At 39.1% G+C, this 12541-nt stretch overlaps 1 protein-coding gene across 4 annotated transcripts in view; it reads right to left on the bottom strand.

Annotated features, from left to right (window-relative positions):
* Window positions 1-12541, bottom strand: part of PLXNB2 (plexin B2) — a 310572-nt gene that overhangs the window by 66172 nt on the left and 231859 nt on the right. For all 4 annotated transcript variants that reach the window (XM_067564325.1, XM_067564327.1, XM_067564326.1 and 1 more), the window contains 5 exons: window positions 9767-9893; window positions 8878-9028; window positions 6467-6581; window positions 5677-5779; window positions 5101-5202 (listed from right to left, as the gene is read on the bottom strand). In XM_067564325.1, coding sequence (XP_067420426.1) covers window positions 5101-5202; window positions 5677-5779; window positions 6467-6581; window positions 8878-9028; window positions 9767-9893 — 598 coding nt within the window. The remainder of the gene's footprint in view (window positions 1-5100; window positions 5203-5676; window positions 5780-6466; window positions 6582-8877; window positions 9029-9766; window positions 9894-12541) is intronic.

Here is a 12541-nt window from a genome sequence, read left to right as displayed (position 1 = left end):
AACTGTGTTTTTAACAAAAATCAGACATCTTCTGAAGAATATTCCAACTCAAAAATATTTCCTTTTCCTCAAAATTTCCTGCAGTAAAAAAAAAATTTCTGACCCTCTCTAAAACCACCCCATGCCCTCAGACACCATTCACCATTCCACCAAATTATTGCCTCACTCCAAATTGTACAAGATTATCATCATCTTCCAATTTCTAAATTTGTTCAGAGATCTTCTTTCTGAAGGAACATTGCCTGACTCTTTCCTTACTCATCTCCACTTTATGTTACAACACACAGTACATTTTTTTCCCAGTAATCTTCAGTTTATGTTGCTGAAGCTGTATTACACCCACTCACATTCCTAATAGAACAACCCAGGAAAGGGCATGTGTTTATGTATATGTGATGGCTGCTATCTTGGCTGACGCCAACGACTAAACTAGGCACCTCCAGAACTAAAATAAGTCTCTACACTTTTGAGAAGATAACAGATTTTTTAGACAAAGGGAATGCAGTGGATCTAATTTACCTAGATTTCAGTAAGGCATTTGATACGGTTCCACATGGGGAATTATTCGTTAATTTGGAAAAAATGGGGATTAATATGAAAATCGAAAGGTGAATAAGGAACTGGTTAAAGGGGAGACTACAACGGATCATAATGAAAGGAGAACTATCAGGCTGTAGGGTGGTTACTAAGTGGAGATCCTCAGGGATCGGTCTTGGGACCAATCTTACTTAACTTTTTTATTACTGACCTTGGCACAAAAAGTGGGATTGTGCTAATAAAGTTTGCAGATGACACAAATTTGGGAGGCATTGCCAATACAGAGAAGGATCGGGATATCATACAGAAAGATCTGGATGACCTTATAAACTGGAGTAATAGAAATAGGATGAAATTTAATAGTGGAAAGTGCAAGGTCATGCATTTAGGGACTAATAACAAGAATTTCAGCTATAAGCTGGGGACGCATCATTTGGAAGTGAGAGGAGGAGAAGGACCTGGGCGTATTGGTTGATCATAGGATGACTATGAGCTGCCAATGTGATGCGGCCATGAAAAAAGCTAATGCGGTCCTTGGATGCATCAGATGAGGTATTTCCAGTAGAGATAGGGAGGTGTTGGTGCCATTATACAAGGCGCTGGTGAGACCTCATCTGGGATACTGTGTGCAATTCTGGTCCCCCATGTTTAAGAAAGATGAATTCAAACTGGAACATTTGCAGAGAAGGGCTACTAGAATGATCCAGAGTGGAAAACCTGCCTTATGAGAGGAGACTCAAAGAACTTGGCTTGTTTAGCCTAACCAAAAGAAGACTGAGGGGAGATATGATTGTTCTCTACAAATACATCACAGGGGTAAATACCAGGGAGGGAGAGGAATTATTTAAGTTCAGTGGACACAAGAACTAATGGATATAAACTTTCCATCAGGAAGTTTAGACTTGAAATTAGATGCAGGTTTCTAACCATCAGAAGAGTGAAGTTCTGGAATAGCCTTTCAAGGGGTGCAGTGGGGGCAAAAACCTAGCTGGCTTCAAAACTGAGCTTGATAAATTTATGGAGGGGATGGTATGATGGGACAGCCTAGTTTGGCAATTGACTGATCTTTGACTACTGGTGGTAGATATGCATATGGCCTACGAAGGGATGTTAGATGGGGTGGGTTCTGAGTTATTACAGAGAATTCTTTCGTGGGTGTCTTGCCCACATGCTCAGGGTTTAACTGACAGCCATATTTGGGGTCGGGAAGGAATTTTCCCCCAGGGCAGATTGGCAAAGGCTCTGGTTTTTTTTTTTTGCCTTCCTCTGTAGATGGGGCATGGCTCACTTGCTGGTCGATTCTCTGTACCTTAAAGTCTTTAAACCATGATTTGAGGACTTCAATAACAGTCATAGGTCAGGGGTCTATTACAGGAGTGGCTGGGTGAGGTTCTGTGGCCTGCATTGTGCAGAGATCAGACTAGATGATCATATTGGTCCCTTCTGACCTTAGAGTCTATGAGTCTAACTAAAGAGCCAAGCTGTTTTACTGAGGACCATCAGAGTCTCTAATCCTCTGTGAATTGGGCACGCAGGACCACACACACTGACCAGTTAGTTACATATGCATGTTTATAGAAGAGGATGGCACATCCAGTAAGAGAATCCTGTATCCAAGATTCTGATGGGGAAAAAAAAAAACCCTGAACTGTTTGTGAAGGCTAAGTAGCTCACCTTTAATGCTGGGACTTCAGATCTTCACATTATGAACCCCTGCCAGGCTTTTGAGGATTTAGATGAAATTTTCTCTTAGAATTTAAAAGTAAAATATCTGACCAGCATTCAACTCCCCTTCTGTGCCTCTCTCAGCTGCTTGTTCTGGTAGCAGTTTTCCCCTGATATGCTGTAATAGCTTGAATTTATTTTACCATCCTACTGAATTTTTTCAAAGAGAGAGAAAAAACAGCAGTTTCCCCATTTTAGAGGCAACCTAAAGGTCCTTGCATCTGACGAAGTGGGTTGCAGCCCACGAAAGCTTATGCCTGCAGAAATTAAATTTGTTAGTCTTTGAAGATCCATTGTTTCCTCTTCAACAAAAGCTTCCACCAGGAGCTCCATTTAGTGAGGAGTATGTGTCCTCAGAGCAAGAACTTTTTTTGTACAGATAAGAATACAAAATAAAAATCACATGCGACATGATTCACCATCCTCGGCCCTATTACAAAAATCATGAACAGCATTTTAAAAACTGTCCTCTTTCTTCACTCAGTGGGAGACAAACAGGCATCAGCCAAAAGAATTAAAGAGATCCCAAATCTTCCTCTTTTCTGAATGCACCTCCCTTCCATTCTTGTTTTAGATGGAGATACCTCAACTCACTCTGATGATTGGCACCTCAAAATACCAAAAACAAGAAAAAATTTCCTTTCACCTTTGGGGGACCTGTTATTTGTCACTGCAGTGAGATGTCAGGTAGGCAAGACAGGGAAACATAATGGATATCCATTGGGATACTAACCAATAAGAAAAAGAGTTAAAAAGTTCTGATAGATGCTAGGTCCCCATTCTGAAATTTTCGTCATTCCAAGCACCCCTTATGGCAGGGGTATCATACTCATTATCTGCAAGTGGCCAAATTATGGTCTCTGAGCCAAGTCTACAAAACTAGGACCATACAGTACCCTCGACCCACCCTGAGGTCAGTGGGAGGTTTACGCCAAGATCAGTGTAGAGTATGGCCCCTATTTAATAACTGAACTTCTAGTGAATAAAGTTACTACTTCCTCCAGCTTCATTCCTACTTCACTCACTAGGAATAAATAATGCGAACCATCTTTAGGACCACTGCTATTTTTGGCCCTTGCTTATTTAGTCATTTACATGTAGACATATAAATCAGTGCACACAAATATAATCAGTGCTCAATTATTTACAAGTCTAGATTTTTGTGTTATATAAAGGGGTAAATAACATTTCCCTATTCACTTTCTCCACATGGTTCACGATTTTATAAACCTCTATCATGTCCCTCCACCCCTTAATTGCCTCTTTTATAAGCTAAAAAGTCCTAGTCTTTTTAATCTCTCCTCAGGTGGAAGCGGTTCCATGCCCCTTATCATTTTTGTTGCCCTTCTCTGCACCTTTTCCAATTCTAATAGATCTTTTTTGAGATGGGGCAAACAGAACTGCACACAATATTCAAGATATGGGCGAACCATGAATTTATATACGAGTGTCATTACGAGGCTTTTCCCCAGCCCTAGTTTAAAAAAATGCTGTACAAATGTTTTAATTTTACACCAATTTGGTTCCATTTTGGCTTAGGTGGAGCCCATCCTTCCTGTATAGACTCCTCCTTTCTCAAAAGGTTCCCTAGTTCCTAATAAACCTAAAACCTTCCTCCCTAAGCCATCATCTCATCCATGCATTGAGACCCCATAGTTCTGCCTGTCTCACTGGCCCTCCATGTGGAACCGGGATCATTTCAGAGACTGCTATCATAGAGGTTCTGGATTTTAATCTATTACCTAGCAGTCTAAATTTGGTCTCCAGGACCTCTCTCCTACCTATCCCTATGGCATTTGGTACCTACATGTACCACAACCACTGGCTCCTCCCCGCTCCATTGCACATAAGTCTGTCCAGATGTCTCATGATATCTGCAACCTTAGCACTCGGCAGACAATTTCCCATGCAGTTCTCCTGGTCATCACTAATCCAACTATCTATATTTTTAATACAGTAGAACCTCAGAGTTACGAACATCCCGGAATGGAGGTTGTTCGTAACGCTAAAATGTTCATAACTCTGAACAAAACGTTATGGTTGTTCTTTCAAAAGTATCCAACTGAACACTTACTTACTACAGCTTTGAAACTTTACTATGCTGAAGAAAAATCCTGCTTTTCATCATCTTAATTTAAATAAAACAAGCACAGAGTTTCCTTACCTTGTTAAATTGTTTTTTTTAATTTTCCCTTTATTTTTAATAGTTTACATATAACACAGTACTGCACTGTATTTCCCCCCCCCCCCCCAATCTTTACTGCTGCCTGATTGCGTACTTCTGGTCCCAAATGAGATGTGTAGTTGAGCGGTGAGTTCAAAACTCGGTGGATTTGAGTCAAATCCACCATTACTGTTATCTGGCTTTTCCTGGTAACTGCGGTTCCCTCCCCAGGAGGGGTATCCTCAGTTAGAGAGTCATGGTATCCTCTTGCCTAACAATGGTTAAACTTGCTCATCAATAATACAGATATTCTTGAGGAGAAATGCATTTGTTAGCTTTTTCCCCCCCTCCTTATTAATACAATTTAAATGCTTGAGGTGAAATTCTGACTTCATTAGTCAATAGGAGCTTTGCTATGGACTTCAGTGAGGTCCAGACTTCACCCTTGATTTCTGAAAGCAGGTACAGAGGAAAAAAATGTATCCTGGCATTGTATGGGTTACTCATTTATGGGCTGCCTACAATAATTAATAGTTACATACACATTTTAAATGTGAGGAGTTTGTAAGTGGTAACATTACCCAGAGGAAACACATACTAATGCTGTAGGAATTTAGGATGAGCTCTGAAATTAAACTATATGTCAAATGACTGCTTGGAATTAATTCATTTACCTGATAATTCTCTAGATTCTTTCCTTTAAAATGAACTTCTGTTGGGTGCTCCATTGGTATTATTAGAGGGTTGGGATTTAGAAACTGTGGGCATTCTTCCTCCTGGGGAGATAAACATTTCATACATCATTTAAAATAAAAATCTTCCATCACAACAAACCTCAACAGCCTTTGGATTCTTTGAATTCTTGCTCTGAAGAACTCCACACTTAAAATACAGTGACAGATTTGATTACACCCTTTCAAATTAGACACTCTAAAAATGATTACAGCATATGCCAAAGCTGTGGATGATTATCTTTCCCAGCCTTGAAATCTTGTTCTTCCCATTAAAGCAAAACAGTAAAACGAACAAAAATATCCTCTAAGAAATTATTCTATCTGGCTTCCCCTCCCTACTCACTCCTCTACATTCCCACCCCCACTCAAAGTCACAAAAATTGTATTTCTAAAGTTAAATAAAAATCATGATTCTAAGGTTAAAACTTGAGACAAACCAATTGATTTGGTAACAATGCTAAAGAAAATATGCAAGTGTTCAAATAAAATCTGTTTATTCTAATTTTAAGTTTTTACCATATTTTGTTTTATCACATCCTGTTCTGAAGATGACACTTCACAGATATGTTCCTTCCAGTCCCACTGGCAATTCCATCTACTGCTTGCACAGGAATAGCATCTACAAATATAATGTGATGGGTCATGACAAGACTGATTTTTTGTCCTAAACATTCAAATTTCATTGACAAAAAAATCAACAAATTCCATTTTTAGTCAAGGAAGTAGAGCAATTTACTACAAAATCTTAACTATTCTAAATTCTCAACCTCATAGAGAGAATAATTAAAGAACCTAGTCTGGTAACTTCTTCTCCTAAACAGAAGCATGCATCAGATAATCACAATATGGATCACAGGAACTTTGAGCCTGAATCTGTGAGGCCTGAAAGCCCTAGACTCCCAGATAAGTCAAGTTTCTGCCTGCAAATCAGGTAATTTAGGTATCTGTGTCTATAGTTCATGAGTTCAACCTGCAAGCTGAATGTCAACAGGACCTACCTACAGGTATATTTGCATCCACAAAAACGGAGACCCAGCTAAGAACAGGTGCAAATGACCCTAAATTTTAAACCTTATGTCCATTAAAACATTTGCAACGGGATAAGTCACATAAGTAGTTGATTTGTGCACTTTAATAATTTTTTATGTTTCACTGAAATGTGAAGGAAGGATTTGGATATCACGGAATGCTGACTGTGCCAGAGGATTTGTTATTGAAGGGTTCAGATTCATTAACTGTTTAGTTCCGTTACCTAAAAACATATAGAATGATGCAACAATTGAAGTTAAGAAGCTAAAATACTTACGGCAGATTTTCAGAAAGATTCATCGCCTCTTTACAGTCATAGAAAGGATATGTAGCTGAAGCAAAAAACATCTTTTCGTCTCCAAAGGTTACAGTTAGTGAAACTGAAACATGATCTACCAAAAAAAGTAAATAAATTGTTGAATATTTTAACTCTTGTGGAGAATGGTGCAATGATGTTTTTATTATTTATTCAGGATGTAAAACAAATACCTAACTGGAATATTTGATAATCACAAGGTTAAAACTATCACACTCATGATCTGACTAATTTTATTTGTTCTTAATTTTCACTAAAATTTCAGTAACTGATGGTGCAAAGACATAGGATGGGATAAATATGCAACATTACAGAATAGTATTATAGTATGGAAATGCCTTAAGAGGGTACTGAAATGATGAAAACTGAGGAAATAAGGCAAATGTGATAACTGAATACAGAAGAAAATTGGTAGAAGAGTGTTATTTTTAAGAAAATACTTTCATAAATTATGGATATTTCTTCTTGTAAAATTGCTTGTACCACTTGTGCATCAAACGCTATAAACTCATATGAATTAGAACAAGTCACCCATGTACAAGTTATTCAGTAACCACTGTAATCCTTGAAATGTTAAACTAGCACTTTAGTTAATGTTAAACTAGCACTTTAGGACCTTTAGTTTGTTGTACTTAACTTCCCCCCTAAATGCATTTCTAATCTGGATCATTATTGAACTAAGAAAGGAAAACCTACCTTCAGAAATTAGGGCTTTCCGCAATGAGGTGCTTTACAATTCCTCTTGCAGAAATCATTAAACTTCTGTGAGAAGTTATTTCACAAGTTATTGAGCAATTTCAAACTCTGCTTTCCTCAAATAATTTCTTGAAAGAATGGTGGCAGGTTGGCTGTAAGACCACTTTGCCTACCACTGGTTCAGTGGAAAATTTCAGTTAGGTTTTTATCCAGCTCCTACTGAGGGACAGCTTAAAATGGGATCTGCAAATAGGTGTCCTTCCATTTAGAATATATCCTAGTCCTTTTGGAATTTATCACAACTAAAGCAGTGTGGATGACTTCAACTTGGTGGCACTTCTCAAGACTAAATGGTTGTGCTTGGATTTTTGTCATGTTTTACCAGCAATCATTCCACTGTCATTGGTTGTTTCAATTTGCCCTCTGCTGTGGTGCCTATGAGGCTTTTGAACATCTTTAATATTGTTTCTGAAAGCCCTGTGAATGGATTTATTTTGTGACAAATTCAGAGGTCTCTATTATTTCTAGATAGCTTGGTCACTCTAATTTTCCTCCTGCTAGTCTTCCCATATCATTTTATGTGCAGAATGGAGTCAAACTGCATCAACTTTATCAAAATGGACTTAAGTCTCTTCACATATTCTGCATTACAAAATATTTAGAAAAACTAGATTGCCCCCTAAATAATGGAGTGTTACTTTATTCTTTGTACTTGGCATAATCCAGGTATCTCAACATCTCTCTCAGCAGTTTGATACTTCTTTTCAAAGACAGTAATTAATTGATGTTGCTCTACTCTCTACTAATTGTCATCAGCTGAGCAATAAGATGTCTAATGTGCTTGCATATTGAAATTTTGTTCTGCTAGATATCAAGAAAACCACGTTTCATAGGTATCTCTAAGAAAAGAAACAGCATTTGAATACTTTAAAAATTATTATGTATTAAGGCAACATTATGAACGTAGAATAGAAATCACATATACAAAAATATATATTACATTAAAAATTATAGGATCTTAGGGGACCATTGCTATGAAGTCAAGCACTCAATGGCTAGGAAACACCTGAAGAATTACAATTGCTCCTGGAAAATGAATGCATATAAACAGTATGATATCATCTTCAATTATCTGACATGCTATTTTTTCCATAGGACCCCTATATAGTTTGTTACATAACTTGAAAGGTGAGTAGTGAATGAGGCAGGGAACTGTTGGAAGGAAAAAGATGGTCTGTGGTGCAGGAAAACAGGCAGGCAGAGTTTGAAAATGTAGATAAATTTAGAAGCAAGAGATCTACTGTGCAATTTTGGGGTCTTGATAACTCAGTAAAATCTAGCCAGATTTTCATGGGTACAGGAAAAGGCACGTCTGTCTGCTGGATACATACACCCTTCTGCCTAAATTCAAGTAACTGTTGCAAACTCTGGAAGTGCTAGAGCTCTTCAAAAATAATTGGAAAAATGTAACTTTGACTGAAATATTTTTCCACCAATCTCATTTATGGAAGTGACTGCACTGGCTTTTGCTGAAACTAGGAAGAGATCAAGAACAAAATAAATGCAGCCCAAAGGGTTGAACTTGAAAGAATTTATAAGCAACTGATAGATAACAGAAGATTAAAATTCTAGTGATCACCCCACATAAAATAAAGGGGAGGCATCAGTGTCCTTACCTTGACCTTTTGGAGTGGGAGGAATTGTCTGGGGATGATTACAACTAATAGTCCCTTCGTTCAACTCTGCTTCATTGGTTGTTTCACCAAACTGACACCAAAGCTTGTCCCCTTCAGTTAAAGATGGCAATGGACTTACAGTCAGTTCTACCTGGAAACACAAAGGGCATAATTCTACTTTACAAAAACAGTCAGTTATTTTGAAAAACAAAAAACCAACCAAACAAAAATTAACCAAAATCCCCACAAGTTTTATGATCAAAGTTTTCAATTGCCCTCTTTCCTGGCCATGGTCAAGAGCAGCTCTCGGCGAACTGTCATCACACAAAGATGAGATTTTTGTTTTGATGGAAGTGCCACAGAAGACGGTGCTCTTCCCCATCTCATTTTCTGTGTCTCTTCTTTCACACCTCCTTATCTCTTCTCTGTCTTTTTTTTCTGTTCTCTTTCCTGTCTATTATCACCTTTCTCAGGACTGGTCCACATAGTTAAATTAATACAAAAAATGTGTATAGACCAGTCCTCTGATTCTTTCCTTTTTGCACTTTCCGGGTCAGTACCAATAACAGAGCAGTTATATAAATCCTTATGACCATAATTAAAAAATATTAACCACATGGGGCAGACGGAAGACAATGTAAAAGAGCCAGATTGGCTGGGCTCAAGCAGCTGGATTTTGAAAAAAGATAGTTAGAAAAGCCAAATTTTCAAGACTCTACTCAGAAAAGGAAAGCTGGTGAAAATATTGAGGAAAGGATTTTTGAGGGACTGGTGTTGGTGTGGTGGGCTTGACAGCCTCAGGGAAGAAACAAGTGCAGCAAAAGTGATTATTATAGCAACTGTGTGTATACTTTAAGCATGCAATAGGCAAAAAGTGTATTTTTCATACTTTGACAGGGGTCGTGCGGCTCATATTTTGAGGGTGCGCACTGGTAATAGCCATGCATATGCCATCTGGACTCCACAGCCAATGGTTCGGCAAATTAGCCCTTTTGCAGTCTATCTTCCTTGTGCACCTGAAAAAAAGACAACACAATATAAATATCTAATGCAAAGCTGGTTAAAATCAGTATTCGTGATTCAAATGACAACTTCTTATTAAAATTAGGTTGAAATGATGGAAATGTTTCTGAAATAATAAAACAAGAAGACAGGTATTGACCATTTCACTTTCAGTTAGAAGGGTTTTTAATTATAAGAGAATAGTGGCTCGTAAGACATCTGGACGATAAAGCAAAAAGCATAACTATTTACTTATGGGCCATTTTACATTCCATAAACATAGACAATCCAATCCAGACAAACAGATTATCTTTAATACAAAGAATTCAGAGAATAAACCAGTTACCTGCAGTTCACCCAAATCAGAATTTGTTCCATCTGTGCCTTAACGTACTTTAAATTCCTTGACCTATGGCCAGTGTTCCGGTTCTACAGCTCAAATGGAAAATTTAGGTCTTTACTGGTGTGACCACAGGAGACACAACCAACCCATAACACTCAAAGAGCATCAGAGCTGTGATTGTGGGCTTGTCTGATGCCAGTGTTAGAGGGCTATTCATTACAACAGTGAATGAATTAATTAGCTATGACTCCTGTTTGAAAGATTCCAGTCCAGATCCCCATCCAACTTTCTTAGCTACTGTAGGGACCAGGGGCTGTGGAGAAGGTCAGGGAGATTGTCACAGCATGAAGGTAGGAGACAGGGAAGGTGTCATTGGTATGAAGAGGTGACAGACCTGCTTAAAGGTGGGGAATTAGCTGTATAGACTCCACAAAACTTTGGGTCAGCCTTGTATACCATTTACACACATTGCATAGTGCCCAGCACAAAGGAGCCCCAATCCTGATTAATGCTTCTAGACATTTACTGAAATATTCATATTAAAAACAACAGCATTCAAGTAACAATCAAATCACTATACAGTTCTAATAGCCACACTACCTTCTGAATATGATGTAGATACACATAATGTGTGTGCGTACATACACACACTACCAGTGAAGTGCTGTGTCTGACAATGAGTTACAACTGGGTGTAACTACGTAAAACTTATGAAATTAGTTCTATATTTTTCTTTATAAATTAATAAAATACTAGAAAATGTACAAAATATATGTTTGCCCGTGTCTCACAGAGACCATTAATACTTCGCAATATTGAGATCAGAGGTTATATCAGAAACCTGAAGGGCAATCTAGGGAAAATTGCCATTTGTATGGTATATGACAAAGCCTTCAGCTTCCAGTAGCCTAACAGGAGCTCAGGTCCAACTTGCTCATGTATTCTGAATCCCCAGGTTTGATATATATGCTAACCCAGTGGTTCCCAACCCGTGGCCCGCGAGGGCTTTCAAAATGGCCTGCACTCCCCTTCTGCTGCTGCTGCCTGAGGACCCAGGGAGAGCGTGTTGCCGCGGGGTTGAAAGACTGTGCAGGCTCCTTGCTGCAGTCAAGTGGACGGGAGATCAGCACTCCCCTTGGCTGTAGCAGGAAGCATGGCAAAGTGCTCTGCCTGGGACCCTAGGTGCAGGGATCTCTGCTGCAGCCAGAGGGACAGGAGATCAGCGCACCCCTCCTCTGGTCCTAGCAGAGAGCAAAGCGACCTGGGTCCCTAGGTGCTGGTCACTGCTGGAGCCAGAGGGAGGAGAGCACTGATCTCCTGTCCCCAGGCTGCAGAAGGGAGCCACTGCCTAGGGACCCAAGTGGAGCGCAAGGTTCCCTGCTGCAGCCAGGGGGACGGGAGATCCTCCTCGTTGAACTCCTTCCCTCTGGCTGCAGCGGGGTGAGAGGGGGGCTGCTGACAGAGACCGGTGACCTGGCAGGGTTATAAAAATCATATTTGTGGCCCGTGAGCCAAAAAGGTTTGGAACCATTGTGCTAACAAATGACTGATAAAGCTATAGCGTATTCGACAAACCTGTGTGGAATGTATAACCTTTGCAGTTCTGCTTCTCATCAAGCTTGTAACTTAATGAGATGGTTCAAATTTTTAAAAAAGGAAGCAAGAGGCCTGAAATTCATCTGCCTGCCATAATTAAATAACCCCTTTGTGCAGGACAGCAAGCACTTCATATCATGAAACCCCAACTGCTTGTGTCAAGTGGTTAATTAACCTAGCAGTCAGAAGCAGAGCTCCAGAGGGGTAGCCATGTTAGTCTGTATACAGCAAAAACAAGAGTCCTTTAGCACCTTAAAGACTAACAAATTTCTGCGGGCATAAGCTTTCATGGGATGCAACCCACTTCATCAGATGTAGAGCTATAAGCCTGTAGCCCCCTATTCTGACCCCATCAATGCAGTGTAAAAAGAAGAGACATTCCAATATTGCTCAGCACATTCACAGATTACACATTTCTGAATATTAATTAGAAAAGTCAGTCAACTGCCAGTTCCTATGCTCTTGTGATTAGCTGTTAGCTCAGTATGCTATGCCTTGCACTATAGAGCAATTCATAACAACATTGTGTTTGATTGATTTATATTTTATGGGTATTAGCAGTTCTCTTTATTGTTATATTACATGTTTGCCTGCAACACCCAGCCATATTCTATGCATTGTACTTTAAAAAGGTGAGATGCCTTTAATTTTTAGGAAAATGTTGAATGTTTAGTTCAGACTTATAAAATATGCAGTCATAGGACGTATACTGATTTTCAGAAG

This window comes from Emydura macquarii, unplaced genomic scaffold (genome assembly GCF_026122565.2).
Source record: "Emydura macquarii macquarii isolate MOO-44397 ecotype Brisbane River unplaced genomic scaffold, CSIRO-AGI_Emac_v2 contig_2636, whole genome shotgun sequence".
Lineage (NCBI taxonomy): Eukaryota > Metazoa > Chordata > Testudines > Chelidae > Emydura > Emydura macquarii.
The sequence above is the reverse complement of the archived record's forward strand: the minus strand, read 5'-3'. Positions and strand labels throughout refer to the sequence as shown.